The sequence below is a fragment of the Lutjanus erythropterus genome, chromosome 9 (assembly GCF_056507025.1).
Source record: "Lutjanus erythropterus isolate fLutEry1 chromosome 9, fLutEry1.hap2, whole genome shotgun sequence".
In the NCBI taxonomy this organism is placed as follows: Eukaryota; Metazoa; Chordata; class Actinopteri; order Lutjaniformes; family Lutjanidae; genus Lutjanus; species Lutjanus erythropterus.
In genome coordinates this window covers 22,648,958-22,664,987 of record NC_139325.1, presented here as the reverse complement: position 1 = coordinate 22,664,987, position 16,030 = coordinate 22,648,958, and the positions used below count along the sequence as shown (strand labels likewise).

Sequence of the window (16,030 nt, the reverse complement as noted above, 5' to 3'; positions counted from 1 at the left end):
CCTCCTCCTCCTCTTCCATGAAAGAGTTGTCTTTTTGTCCTTCGATTCCCCTTTGTCTTTTTTCTCCACTCTTGTCATTTTTTATGTACTTGTTTAATTTTAAATGCTCTCACACTCTTGCTTTTCTTATGTATTTGTCAGCATTTAACCCCCATTCCCCCCGTTTCCGCTCAGCTCAGCTTTATCTTCCTCTTGTCGATCCCTTCTTTCTCTCTCTCCATTTCCCCTCTAACCTCTTAAAACCTTTTATGGTCAATTTCTACCCCCCCTCCTCCTCTGTCCTTACCTCAGCACTTGCAGCAGAGAGCTCATCCACTGTCACTGCTCTTTCTACGTTGAATTTCTCCTCTCTTTAACGTTTTCTTCTCTCCTTCTCCCCAGCCTCTCTCCATCCCACCCCCTTCTTTCGCAAATATCTCTTATCTCTCCAGGCCCCAATTTCACCAAAATATGTCATCCTTTGCTTTTCTCTGCCATCCCCCCTCCCCTCCTCCTCTTTTCTGTTCTCCAAGGAGTGACTTCTCTGTTTTCCTACCTCTGATTACTTCCCTCCATCCACTCATTTTGCCCACCCCCCATCTCCTGTTGTCTCCAGGTCTTTTCTCCACCCTGCTTTTAATAACACATGTCAGAGTTTAACCTCTTCCCCCTTGTTTTCCCTGAGGTGTGTTTGGTCTTTAACCGCCCTCTCCTACCCTCACTTCCCTGCCTCTTTCTACCTCTCTATTTCTCTGCTCCTCCACTTAGAGTTGTATAATTTCCCCATTCTTGTTTTACTCCTATTTTCATTATTCATAACTGTAACTTGTTTCATCAGGCTCAAGCTCATTAAGCACTGACCCCCATTGCCTCCCGCACCTCCTGGTTAACACACATCACACTCAGCCGTGCAGTCTTCCCTCTTTCTGGCTTCTCCCTCTGAATCATATGCCCGACTCCCATGGACCTTATCACATCAGCTTACAGCTATCTCTCCTCCTACCTCCCCCCTGCATCCTTGTTTTTTTTCTTGATATGGCCTTTTCTACCCGACCTCCTCCCCTCCTTGCTCAGGTGCACCTCTGCTCCAGCTCTATCTTTTTCCCCTTACTTCTCCCGCCCTCTGTCTCTCTCCACGTCTCCCCTGTCCCCTCCTTATCTCACTAGCGTGTATGTGTGTGTGTGTCTCCCCTCGTCCCTGTTCCCTCCCTGCCTTCCTGCTGTCCTCCAGGTACGTTTGCTGTACTGCTCCCAGGAGGAGGCTGAGCTGGTCTTCCGAGCCGCCTGGGCCGCCGGTCAGGCCGGAGCCTCACACATGTGGTTTGCCGTGGGGCCAGCTCTCTCAGGTTTGGGCATGGAGAACCTGCCCCGGGCTCTGTTCGCCGTGCGGCCCCAGGGCTGGAGGGACGAACCTCGCCGGAGGATTGCTCGGGGTGTGTCTGTGCTGACTCACGGGGCAGTGGCGACGCGCAAGGATTATGGGACGACGGGTGGGCCGAACTTTGTCACCAACTGCATGACGGATGCCAATCAGACGCAGAGACTCCGGGGTAGGATGAGGTAAGAGGGAGATAAGAGGCAAGAGGAAACGCTTTACACTGTAAAAACAACAACAAACAAACAAACAGGGGCTCTGGTGGGCCGTTCAGAGAGAAACAAAAACAAAATGACAAAACGTAATGTGAATAAAACATCAAAATTACCTCGTCGATAAACATGATTTCTGCCTGAGTCATAAATTTATACAATTATTAGGAATGGTGGTTGTTTAACAATGAAATATAAAACTCCCATGATCCCACGCTACTTCATGATGTCATCAAACTATGCAGAACTTACATATTCTACTTATAAACATGAGTTCTTTAAACTTGAAAATTTTGAACTGAAATGATGAGTTGAATGGATGTACTGTGCTGAGTTAAGTCAACAAATAAAATGAGTAAATAAGTTTCTAACGAAACACGATCAGCATATTAGCAGACTTCCCAGCATGCATTGTTTTTAGAGTTAAAACTCTCCTGAGACCCTTCTTTTTATAGTTTGAAGAAAACAAATTAATGAAAACATGTTTTGTACCTCTAATACATTTTAGGATTAAGTCACGGTTGTTTCTTTTCACATTAATGAAAACACCGTGAACCGTGATGAAGGTTAGTATTGAATTCAGTCCGTACCACCTTACACTTAAAATTCACAGGCTGCAGTTTTACAGCAGCTGTAACTTTTGTGTATGAAATGAAGAACTGACTTTTTAAACTGAGAGAATGTAAAAGGAAATCAAATTTGTTTGTTATGTTCTGTGTTCTGAAGGGTTGTTGGTTCAACTTATTGAACATCTTTTTTCAAGTCTGCCAATTTATTTGACGAGAAAAGACTAGTTGTTTTGAATCATTACAAAACGGCCTCAACTTAAAAAATTCTAACAATTTATCCTTTTAAAGTTAAAACAGTTTATTTTTACAGAGTAAAAGGAGCATGTGAGGATGGAAGGAAGAGAAATGTAAGGACTGGGGGTAAGTACAAGGTAGTTGGCAGGCTCCAGAAAAAAAATATATGAAAAAGGAAGAAAAAGGGAATAGAGACGGGATAAGGTGTATTCTATGAAATTAGTTGGTTTGTCGCCAGAATGAGCTGGAAGGTGTATGGGTGGAGCTGGTAGATTCTGTGTCAGGGAGCAGGCACAGAGGGGATATCTGAATTTGGAGCTGGCTATCATCCATGCAAAATAGATGTTGTTGGTGCGTGTAGTTGTGAGTTGGCAAAATTACCCCAGCATCTGTAGCAAGCGGACCATGTCTCATGTATATTAATGAGCCGGCTTTAATATATTCCTCGTAGGCTGTGCAAACAGGCAGCGGCACACTCTAACAGGTAGCACAAGTGGTTCTGGTTATCGTCTTAGTTCATTTTTAACGCCAGTCATTCTTGATCCATATACACACCACACGCACATTATTGAATAGAGAGACTCCTCTAAGTTTGTTCAGTGTGAAAATGAGCCAAACATGCAATTAATTAGTTTATTTGCAGTAATTTTCCTAAATGAAGCACAGCACAAACAGTGTGGCAATTAAAGGGGAAATGATTAATGGATTCTTCCGTCTTTGTTTATGAACTATGTCCAAGAACAGAGAAGGAAGATGTTTTCATTTCCATTTTTTTGCACTGCTACCTGCTGTTCACTGTCTGTAACTGCAAGCTGCTGTTCCATATAAGGCTTTCTGTCATGTAAGAAAAAGAAGGCTTTCAGGTTTTTTGTTTTGAAGCCAGCAAGATGACATGTGAAGACAATTAGAGCGTCTGTCCTGTGTGATTATCAGACAAACCATAGAGCTTGCAGCCGACACGGAGAGCAGCAGTTGTTTGACTTCAAAGGTCCTGACAATGCTGTGTGTCTGATCATTTGTCTGTAGATTTGATTAACAGACAAGCGTTCACCGTCACCATAGAGGAGCTGTGACTTAGTTTGAAATGGGAAGACAATAGGGCAGACTTACTGTTGCATCAAAACCAACCTTATGAATCCTATTTTCTCCTCATCTCCTCCAAGAAAACAATTAATTTGCTAATATTATGTGTTTGATCTGTCATTTACTTATGGTCTGCTTTCTTCTTTTGTCTATATCCATCGGTGTGCAGGTATTTCAGCAACATCACACTCGGTGGTCGAGACTACTCCTTCAATAGTGACGGTTACCTGGCCAACCCCTTCCTGGATGTAATTTCCTGGACACCTGGACGTGGATGGGAAGATGTAAGGACATGACATCAGTTCTTTATGCTCCGAGTCTAACTTTAGAAGAGAAAGGGGCATTTTTTTTTCTGTTGAATCACTTGATTGTATATTATTTTGTTCTGAATCTTGAGATTCTTGAGAAAACTGTAATTTTATCCTCTCGGAACAACTGCAAGGACAAGTGCTTCAATATTGAACCCAGAGCAGGTTTTGTGCTGATTGGAGCAGTGTTCTTGAGTCTTAATCTCTCCATGTGAGTTAGAGGAGCAGATCCCTGCTGCATTGACATCTGAAATAAGAATATAAACCTGACAGTGAGGACAGTCAGGTCCCACGGGTTCATTTTCATGTAAAGTTCACTTTAGCTTTCAGCGCCCGAGGCAGAGGAGAGAAGCTGACTGCTGACCATTTGACCATGCTTTGTGTGCTCCTGCTGTTCAGTTTCTGCTGTCTCTTCGCTGTTTCCTGGGTGAAGCACACTTACACACACACACACACACAAATTTATAGCGGTGATAGTCGATTGACAGAAATATAATCATCACAATTCTCATAAATTTTATTGTCTAAAAGCACTTATTAAGCAAAAATGACTTCACAGTTTCAAGCCTCTAAAATTTGAGGATTTGCTTTCTTTTTTTTGTTTTTTAATCATCTGAAATTGAATATCTCAGGGGTTTTGGACCATTGGCCATGAAAAACAAGCAATGTGAGGATATCACCATGGCATTTGGGAACTTGTGATTGATGGATTTAATAATTTTTAAAGAACTATTAAATGTAGGGCTCGGCGATATAGCTGAATGATGTATCACAATAAAAGGTCTAATTTCAGTTGATGTTGATAATTAGCATTTTAATGACCCGTTTTTAATAAAGATCAGGAGAAGAAAAAGCTGAAATTAACCACTTTATTTTGAATTTAACCACCTTACTGTGAAATTAAACACTTTATTTATCAAGACACACAGGTAATAGACTTTATAGACTAATTTAAAAAAATCCTGCCATACTGATGATCTGTCAGGCTGGGTATTGTTTAGAAAATGACAGTACATTTTGAAAGCACTTGAATAACTAAAATATTTATTAAATAACTGTACAATCACAACCAACATTGTTAATTTTGACATATCTGAACCACAGACAGTGTGGGTTGTAGCTGCTGCAGTAGTGAATTAATCACATGTTGCATTGAAATCAAGAACACTTGATTGGGTTTGAGCTTTTTTGTCTGGATTTGGGTGGAAAAAGGATTTAGTTCAGGTATTGTTTTAAGAGAGAAGTTTCAATATTACTATACTGTACTGTAACAGTTAACAGTATTGAGTCTGATGATGATCCTGGCCATATTCGTTATGTCTGTTCATGTCAGTTTACATTTAATCAGTTCAACACTATTGAACTTTTTTTTTTATTACTATTGATGAATATTGTCTATTATTACTGTTTTATTGTAGGTTGGCACGTTTTCAAGTCTGTATCACATTAATACTATATGTGCATGCCCATATGTGTGTTTAAAGACATACTGGTTATAATCTTCCCTCTTCTCCTTACTGGTTGTGAAGTAATACCTTCCTTGTGTGATTCCACAGTGAAAAACAGGACAAAATAAACAGTCCTGGTTTTGTGCAACGGCATTTTAAAGTTAAGGTGAGGCTAATATGAAGCTTCAGCCCTCTGAGTTATCCAAATCAAAAGGTTATCCTTTCTCATTAGTACAAAATTCCCTCTTTGTGATTTCCTGAGCAGTGTTTACTTGCTGAGAAGCAGCAGACGGAGAGAAACACAAAGAAGGAAATTTGAACAAAACGACTGTAACCTTGGAAGATTACCCACTTGGTTTGACTAACTCAGACTGTTGGAGATTTGCTTAGCTTTGGCTGAATTTCCGGATGCATTTCTACACAGAATGAGGACTGTGGATTTTGTCCCCCATGTCTTACATCATTGGATTCATTAGCACTATGAAGAGATACTTAGTTCACAGCCAGTATAGAGAGGAAGGATGCTTTAGTCTTTAAATGTACAAATGAGTGTGAGGGAATTGCATTTACACAGACTTAAAAAATGTGAACCTATTCTTTAATCGATAATAAAAATAATCAATAGTTGCTGCCCTGTAGTCAAACACACCTACTCATACATTTCATTCTCCGTCATTTTGCTGAAAGCAATGTTCTCTTGTTGCTGTGATCAATAGCTGCCGATTTGTTCTGATTTGCTGCCTTCGTTGTTCTCAGGACTTTTTGCTGTAAAATGAAATGCAGATTTAAATACTGCTGAAGATTTCTGGGTGTCATTACCATCTGGTTGTAGACTCCCCATTGTTTTGTGCATTTGAGTGTCTTGTCTACATAACTGCATGCGCCTCTACCAAGCACCAGTACCCCTGGCATGTCATGCATATTCTATAAAGCTGTGGTTTGTTCAGAAATCCTTAATACGAAGCCTTGTCACCTGTTGGAGATGTTTTCCCTTTAATACGCCGGGATTTTACCCTTGTCAGTGTCAGAACAGAGAGCGATGCTCATTTTCTCAACCGCACACCAGCACCTCAACACCACAGTGTACATGCATAAAGACACACAGAACATGCTCGCTGCAACTGAACATAATCACAAACACCGCACAAATACAAATACCGATGCACCCACACACAAGCTTACACACACATGCACCGATACACACACTGGTGGTTCTCAACCTCCTGCTGGTTTTAACAGCCCACCAGAGTCCAGTCTCAGCGTGTCGTAACATGCTGACTCCTGCCATATCCCTCAAATCCCTTTCAATTAGAAGCTCCTGCGCTGGTCCTTCGACTCCTGTGCAAAACCAGGGTACGATACCCGCCCACATACACACACAAACACATGCTTAGAACTCACACACAGACATCCACATGTGTGTGCACACAAATGAGGGCACATACTGTATGCGCACACACATATGCTTACACCCTTCTTGCATAAACCCTATTGCACACACACACACACACACACACACAGACCCACAATGAGGATAAGACGCCTGTATCTGCCTATTATGCACATCCACGCTGTTGGCTCTCCCTGAATATTTAATGTTCTCTTTACAATGACTGCACCATTACCTAGAGCCCGGGAGCACCCAGCTTAGCTTACTGAAACACTGCAGACTAGTACTGAAGGTTGTCCAGCATTAGCATGGCTTGTTTCAACTACAGATTCAGCACACAGAGCTAGATGTTCCAGCATATTACCAGAATTTAATGAACATTTATTAACGCCACTCACAGCCACTAAAGGGCAACGTTTTAGTTTAAATTGGTTCCCAGTCCTCAAAGTTTTGCTCCAAACTAGAATACTTTCTCTGCCCCAAAATATTCCGGCAATTTGAAAAGTCTGAAGTGGTATTTCTTTGCTGTTCTTTTTCTGACGTTTGTGTGTGGGTTTTTCCGGGGTATTTGTCTGATAGAGAGTAGTGTGTTCTCCAGTAAGCTTTATCTGTTTCCCGTTTGTGCTCCCTGAGTGCGTTTTGATTGAATGTCTGTTGCGGAGCTGTGGTCGAAGTGCAGTCGAAATACTGTCATTGTTGCCACCTCCTCCTCTTCTTTCTGCCAGCACTTGCATTATACAGACAGACAGGCTACACAAAGCTGCCAGACTTTTCTTTCTTTACTCTACTGGCCTGCAAGAATTCACATTCCTGTGTATTTTTATATAAATATCTGTATGTGTGTTAACTGTATGTCTGCATGTAAAACCGTAATTCCAAAAATGTTGGGATTCTGTGTAAAATGTAAATAAAAACAGAATGCAATGATCTGCAAATATGCCTGTACTGTATTCAGCTGAATACTGTATGGGACAAGATACGTTCAAACGGATTAACTTTATTGCAGTTTGTAAATATACACTCATTCTGAATTTGATACCTGCAACACGTTTCAAAAAAATGTTGGCACAGGCCTAACAAACGACTGGGAAAGTTGTGAATGCTCAAACACCTGTTTGGAAGATTTAACAGGTAACAGGTGATAGTATCCAGATTGGGTATGAGTGAGGTTCGTAACTTTGTGGAAAACATTTGTATGTGCAAATAGTCTAACAGTTTAAGAACAGTGCAATTTAAGGATTTCACCATTTACAATCCATAAAAAAATCAGAGAATCTGGAGAAATCTCTGCATATAAGTATAATTCTGAAAACTAACATTGAATACCCATCACCACTCAGGTGGCACTGCATAAAAAAAACACATATTTGTATAAATGATACTACATGGGCCGAGGAACACTTTGGAAAACTGCTGTCAGTAAACACAGTTCATCACTGCATCTACAAATGCAAGTTAAGCCAAATATCAACTGCATCCAGAAATTCCTTGGGCCTGAGCTCATCTGAGTTGGACCAACTAAGGTGGGAAAGTGCGCAGTGGACTGACAAATCCACATTTCAAAATGTTGTAGCAAATCATGGATGTTGTGTCCTCCAGGTTAAAGAGGAGGACCATCCAAATTGTTACCAGTGCTAACCTCAAAAGCCGGCATCTGTGAAGTTTGGGGGTGTGTTGGTGTCCATGGCATCGTGAGTGAATGTCACACCTGTGAAGGCCCTCTTAATGCTGAAAGGTGCATACAGGTTTTGGAGCGACATATGACATCTTTTTCAGAGACGTCCCTGCTTTTTTCAGAAAGGCAATGCTAAGACACATTCTACATGTGTTACAACAGTATGGCTTTGGAATAAGAGTTTGAGTACTAGATTCCCCTGCCAGCAGTCAAGATTTGTCTCCTGCTGAAGAATGTGTGGTTCATTATGAAGCACAAAAAATTAAACAGAGCCAGGACAGTTAACCACCTGAAGTTATTTATCAAGCAATCATTTTGCAGACCATGAGGTCCTGGTCCGATGCTCTTCTAACTGTGGAAGCAATTGCCAGAAGAAGAGGGGTGGGGGCGGTTACACTTGTCACGACATTTAGACGAGACTTTTATCAGGTGATCACACCAAGATGTGTCAAGTGATGCTGCAAGAGGAAGGTTTACAAAAACAAGACGCTGCACTGACTCTTCATGGGTGTGGTTCTGCCTCGTGCTGTTTTTAAAAGTCTCAGTGTGCCAAGCTACAGCATCCAACACATCCAGAGTGCATATAAACAAATAAATGCAAAGGGAAGGGGGGAAACAATGATACAGCCAAAGGAATGCTTGACAGACATTTTCAGGTCAACAGTGGACACGGAACAATGTGGTCTCACAGCATCATTCACAAACAGATTTTAAAAATCAGACTGAAATGACATCTGTAGCCGTGAATCTACCCTCTGCATATGTGCTTAAATGCCTCTAAAATGTATTTTGACCAGAGCTTTTCACATAAAAATTATTCAAGTAAAATTAAACTATAGCTGCAGCTCCAAGCTATTCAATGGCCAAGAGGTTAGAAATGTGGGTTTCTGCTCGCCACAGAAACACCCGTCACCGCAGCTCCATCAGCAAAGCACTGTGTTTGTGTAAGCAAGAATCTGAGAGTTGCTTTCATCCTACTCAAAGCCGTTATATGTAAATTATTATTATTTTCTTCAATGTCTGATTTGACACTAAAGTAAATGACTAGTACAAACATATCTGGATAAACAATGTAACCCCATCAATCAGCGTAGGCTTTGCATATGCACAAATGTGTCAGGTAATTGCTGCCAACCCACATAACAATGAATATTCAGGGCCTGGTGTTCAAAAAAAAAAAAAAGAGCGAGTGGGCACAATAACCTGTATACATCTACCAGCCGCTGACAGCTAAATGTTCAAATTCATCAGCCACTCAGTAGTAAATTACTACATTGTGTCTGAAATCTAGCAGCCATTTTCATATTTTACCAGCATTTGCCTAGTAAAAGTACCTGTACATTATAGTGCAAAATTATACTATAACCTTGAAATAAATACAACCTTTCTGATGCTTATTATTGGTCAGACTGATGTTCTTTCATCTCTGTTAGCTGCAGTTTGGATATTCAGCATTGTGCAATTTATTTTCCCCCGTCTGTATCAGGTAAAAAAGGACAAAAAAAATCTGTCTAATCCAGTGATTATTGCAGGTCATTTGTGTTATGCTTTATTCTGAAGGCGTTAATGTAATTGTGTGTGACAAAGTAAGTGTTTAAGGTCATAGTTTTAAAGCAATAAAAGGCTTTTTAAAATTCTATTTAATAAACAATCATTTCAAATTAAATTTAGAGTATCTCCTCAATAGTAAAACACTGATTTTATGGCTGATGTTATATTCTGCAACTTTTTGATTCTAAAATATGTTTGATACAGTGTTTAAGCCTGAATAATTACACAAAAAATTAAAGTGGTTATAGGCAATGATAGAGGTATATAAAATTACTTAATCATAAAAACTTGTACTTCAAATCTACATATACATATATATATATATATATATATATATATATATATATATATATATATATATATATATATAAAAGATGGTTTAGCATTGAACACATCTGTGGTGATTCCTTTTGGTCAAATATTTTTGCTTTGTTCTCCAGTACAAACATTACAACTAGTCTAGTATTGAGCAAGTTACTTTACATTTATGACAGCAAAAGTTATTGATTACATTATTAGCTACTCCGCCCAATTATTCTACATTTGTTGACAGGCTACGATGTAGAGACTGTCAGCACAGCAGGTAGCTAGCTCAGGTGTTGAGTGATACAGGCACACACGGCACTCCCAAGTGTCCCGTCCAGCAGTAAAATTTCTGGATTAAATCAACATAACTTGGAATTACTGGGAGACATCAGTTTCTTTCTCTAACATGTTGAATTAGTCTGTGATTCGGTCACACATCGATCTCTACTTACAAATTTGAGGCAGGCAGTCAAAACATAATTTCCTTACCTGTGATCTAGCACCTTCAAAGGTACTTTGGTGACCTCTAATACTTAACCTCTTAACCGGATTTTTTTTAAATTTGTGAGATTGTGTACTCCACCTCTCTCTAATGTTTCTCTTGTCTGTTCCCCCAGGTAGGTTGGTGGGAAAACGGTGTGCTGAGACTTCGGTACCCAGCCTGGTCCCGCTATGGGCCTTTCCTTAAACCACCTGATGATGCCCAGCACCTGCGTGTTGTCACACTGGAGGAAAGGCCATTTGTCATCGTGGAGTTGGCTGACCCTGCATCCGGGACCTGCATCCGTGACTCAGTGCCCTGCAGACGACCCCTTAATGCCAGGTTTGAATCCTTTTGATTTGAAACATTGGTACATTTGAGGATTTGATGTCATTGACATATTCCACATGATAATGTTTCACCCAAAACTATGTAATGACAGGAAATAATAATCAGAAAAGTCCAATTGGAAAAAGAATCATAGCTCTCTGTCTGTTATGAATGGAGTTCCTAAGCTCTCATGATGCCATCCAATTGAGGAGACATCAATCACCTATCAAAACTGTGGCCTCTTCACTCTCTGACCATAATCAATAACAGACTGCTCTCCAGAGGATCAGTGGAATGACTCAGGGGTCTGGAATCAGATATGACCACAGTGGAGCTTTATGGTTCATCAGCTTCTGAAGGGATGACAGCACCTATCCTACACTGGTCGATCAAAACTGTCACCAAGGACCTGGCCACAGTATTCCTTATGTGTGACCATTTTCCTTTCCTTTCCTTTCCTTTCCTTTCCTTTCCTTTCCTTTCCTTTCCTTTCCTTTCCTTTCCTTTCCTTTCCTTTCCTTTCCTTTCATTCATTACACACCAAGGCTTTTTGTTTGACACTTTTCTTCTGTGACTCTTTCACAGTGCCATCCATGAAGGCGTGGCTCCCATGAAGCAGTGCTGCAAGGGCTTCTGTATTGACATCCTCAAGAGATTGGCCAAGATTGTCGGCTTCACCTACGACCTTTACTTAGTGACCAATGGGAAACATGGGAAGAAAATTGATGGGGTTTGGAACGGCATGATTGGAGAGGCAAGTCTTTGTGTGTGTGTATGTGTGTGTTTGTGTGTGTGTAGGAAGGGGGTGCTTGTCGTTCTGCCTGTCTGCCTTTGTGAGCAATGTGTTCTCAATGTCGGTCCCGTGTCACTTGCCTATGTGTGAATGGTGTGTGTGTGTGTGTGAGAGAGAGTTTATATTTATGCCTCTGCTTATTTTCTGTTGCATTTTCAGTCGACAAGCTGCGTTGTAGCATTCCTCAGCCTGCGCTCCTGCGTCCTGGGTGACCAGTTAAACGCTATGCGCCACATCAATCGCTGTGAGAGTTATGGCCACTTAACCACCGCGAGCAATCAGACAGCTGTCATTTATTACACATACACACGCACTTGCAAACACACACGAATGTGCACACAAATACACTGTAATAGAGGACAAAAAATGCACAGTTGGTCAAATTAGATGGACAAGCATGATAGCTAAAATGTGCTGTGAATACAACACGCTCTCCTGCAAACACTTCCCTGCAGCAAGGTTATTATAGTTAACTAAAACTAGATGTGAAAAAAAAAAAAACATTTTAGGTAACTGAAATAAGAAATAAAAAATTAAACATCAGAAAAATTGAAGACAATAATTGAAAGATGTAGACTTACAAAACAAACTAAACAAAAACACAAAGATATAAAGAAAATGTCTTTAGTTTTAGTCTTTGTCAATTTGGTCAAATTTGTCAGCAAAGCACACGAGGCCTCAGTTACACATATATTTATCGAGACAGTGATGTCTGCATGACTGCAAGTCAATTGCCTTCATAATGTGTTGTGTTTGTATTGTGATGCCTAGTCTAAACCTTTTAATTCTTGCCCCTTACAAGTAATCCCCATATGATAAAAAAAAATCATTAAAAGTAATGCTGAAACTAATAAAAATGCAACAGAAAAACTGAATCTAGAAACTTGTATCTGGCAATCTGTTTTAATAAATCATGAAATAACCATGATATACTATCAAAGATTAATGAAACATGCTATGCTGAAATACTTGCTTCTCTGACAACAACACAATAGCTGCAGTGTCCTCCTTTTTTTCTTTTCTGGCCCATAACTTCTGGCCCAAACGTTTTTGTTTGCCCGTTTCACGCTAATTAGAGTTCAAATTGATGCCAAATGTTCACTGAATGAGTTAGTGTCTGTTTATGAGTCCAAAGAAATCAATAATAATCTTTTAGAAGGAGTAAATGTTTATTACAGTTAAATTGAGCAATATGTTAATGGAGTCTGGCAGGCAGTGAGAGAGGCAGTGACTGAACTCAAACTCCAGTGTGGGTATTTTCAGGGCTTTTGTTAACTTTCACTGACAGACACATGACAGGTTATAAACTGTTATAAGGTGATCAACTTGCAATGTTGCGCTCATCTTGTGCTGTTGCAGCATTCCTGCAGCTTGCCTGAACTTCCTGTCTGTGGAGGAAGGGTTGGGTGGAAACAATTTGCTTCGACTATAGACTGTATATTAGATAGGATTTCAAACATACTCTGAAAACTAACCGAAATGAAAACAAACTACAAAAACAAATAAAAATAAAAACTAATGAAAACACAATACTATAATAACTCTTCCCTGCAGTACACACAGAACACATAGAAGCACAAACGCACACATTGTCAGACACCCCCTGGCTAGTTGTGATTAGTCCTTGATGTTTTCTTGGCAATGCTGACTGAGGTTCATGATCTCCCATCAAGAAAGACACAGAGATTCTGGCAAAAAAATAAAAAAAAACAGGCACACACAAACAGACAAGCATATACACATGCTCGCACACACATACTGCGATCGATACGGGGGCTGCTGTTTCATTGAAGCGCCCTGCTGTTTCTATCTTTGTCCCAGAGGGAACTTGCCAAACGCCAGTTGTCACAGGTTCCAAAACAGTTCCACTGCGCACTCCTTGCTCTATCATTTATAACCTGAGCCTGGGCCAGAGCTGTCTGTCGAATCTATTTTCACATGCAAAAGGCCAAGCGAATTTTGTTTTCTCAAACTAATGTCTGTCTTTTGATCAGATGTTCCAAAGCCTGCCATTCTTTGATCAGGTAATCCAGAGACTTGGCAGAGTTGAGGGGAGGGTGCTTTGCTTTCCGCTTCGCTTCATTTTTCTGCTGATTTGCTCTGAAGAGCGGATGTGCCATGTCTAATGTAGATTAACATTTCACTTGTACAATCAGCAGACACAGCGGTTTTCAGGTTTTTGTAGATGGTGGCAGGGAGGAGACGGGCCTTAGCTCATTTTGTATGCTAAGGAGATGCACAGGAGACACGTGTTCAGTATTTGTACCAGATTGAATCCTTGGCCTTTCCCATGCAGGCTCATTTGAGAGCGTGCAAAGGGTCAGGGTGAAGAAATGTCACCATCTCACCTGGAAAGGAACCTTTGTGGACTGTAAAAGATTGGCTTTGTCCATCTACGACCACTACAGGAAACATTAATTAGATTTCTCTCTTACCGCTGATTCCTGTCCCCTCCAGGTGGTATACAAGCGAGCGGACATGGCCATCGGCTCGCTGACTATCAATGAGGAGAGGTCAGAGGTCGTGGATTTCTCCGTCCCTTTTGTGGAGACGGGCATCAGTGTAATGGTCTCCCGTAGCAACGGAACCGTCTCACCATCCGCTTTCTTAGGTAAGAGGCCGTGTTTATGTGAGGTGGTTAGCTGATGTACAGGATCTAATCTAATTGTAAAGTGTTGAGTTTGCATTAAAAGCCTCGGTCTTTGGCTGCTGGTCTTTACATCTAGATTAGCCGTTACTTTTTCTCTCTGCTTGTGTCTACCCAACTTAAAGTTTCACTCTGTCAGCAGACTCGAGGCTCCAGCGGGAGAGTAGTGTTATTGGCCTATAGACTGCATTGAGATGATTGTAAAAAAAGAGAAACACAGTTTATGGACTTCTGGAGAATAAGCTCAGGCTCATCTCTGTGTCTAGTACATAATGTGCTAGTTTTATGAAACTTTCTTGTCCTTTGCAGTGATAATAATAATTTTACTATGGATAATATGATTGATATTGATTTGAAGTTGTTGTTGTTTATATTGTTGATAGTCAGTGTACTGGCTACAGTAGATGTGGATTAGCATGCCTGCAGTAAAGAGAAGCACCGGGGGGCACCAGAGCAGAAGCTAAGCAATGTACTACTGTGAACAGGATCATCAACAAGATGTATTTTAGCCACTTAAAAGGTCCACCAAAAAAAAAAAAAATCAATATCAGTTTAAAGGGACAGTTCACCCCAAAATCAATAATACATGTTTTTCCTCCTACCTGTGATAGGGCAGGGCAATAATCAATATTATATTGATATCATGATACAAGACTAGATATCATCTTTTTATTTATATTGTGATATTGCACTGATATTGTTGCATTATTGTAAATTTTCTGTTACGTAATTCAGACTGTTCTATTGTTTGCTTTCACCCACTTAGTCATTATATCCACATTGCAGATGATTATTTATCAATAATCTTATTGTGTTAATATTTTGTGAAAGTACTAATAGTCATCCCTACGATATTGCTGCACTAATGATACTGAGGTATTTGTTCAGAAATATTGTATAAGAATCTACAATATCATAATATGTTTGTACTATTTGAGAGTTTGCAGTATGTTATGTTAGAGAAAATTTGTATATCAAGATAAATATTGTATTAGTATTGATATATTACTTGTAAGCCATATCACCCAGCCTTAACCTGTAGTGCTATTATCCACCTAGATTGTTTTAGGGTGAGTTGCTGAGTTTTGGAGATATTGGTCATAGAGATATCTGACTTCTGTCTGGTATAGTGGAACTGGATGACACTCAGCCTCTGGAACTACTCTCTTTTTGGTAAAAAGAAAATAGTTCTGATAGATTTTACCATAGAACACAGGAGTTGCTGGTCTGCTGCTGCCTGCATTTGTTAGATTGTGTGATGTTGGTGAAACCAAACTATTCTTTTTAAACACTGAAGTCACAATAACACAAACAAGCTAAGACGTGAAGGCAGCAGTGGACCAGCAACCCCAGTGTTTTGCAAGGTGAAATGACTGATTTCACATATGGTGTTTGATTGGATTGGAAAGCGCAATATTTGGCTGGTTTCCTGTTAGAAAAGGCAGTTTGACGGCAAAGTAAAGTGGTGGAAATATTCTGAATATAGCATACACTTAAACTGATGTTGATTTTTTTTTATTTTTTTGGGACCTTTTCTGTTGAGCCTGTACACAGCAGTTCATTGCTTAGCTTCTGTGCTGGTACTTCTCTCTGCTTATCTAACCTAGGGACGTGTCGATCGACATCTACTATAGCTAATCCACTGACTT

At 40.2% G+C, this 16,030-nt stretch overlaps 1 protein-coding gene across 1 annotated transcript in view; it reads left to right on the top strand.

Moving 5' to 3' along the window:
- Positions 1–16,030, top strand: part of grin2db (glutamate receptor, ionotropic, N-methyl D-aspartate 2D, b) — a 71,127-nt gene that overhangs the window by 35,862 nt on the left and 19,235 nt on the right. The window contains exons 5-9 of the mRNA XM_084726633.1: positions 1,211–1,539; positions 3,622–3,736; positions 10,748–10,953; positions 11,527–11,695; positions 14,192–14,345. Coding sequence (XP_084582759.1) covers positions 1,211–1,539; positions 3,622–3,736; positions 10,748–10,953; positions 11,527–11,695; positions 14,192–14,345 — 973 coding nt within the window. The remainder of the gene's footprint in view (positions 1–1,210; positions 1,540–3,621; positions 3,737–10,747; positions 10,954–11,526; positions 11,696–14,191; positions 14,346–16,030) is intronic.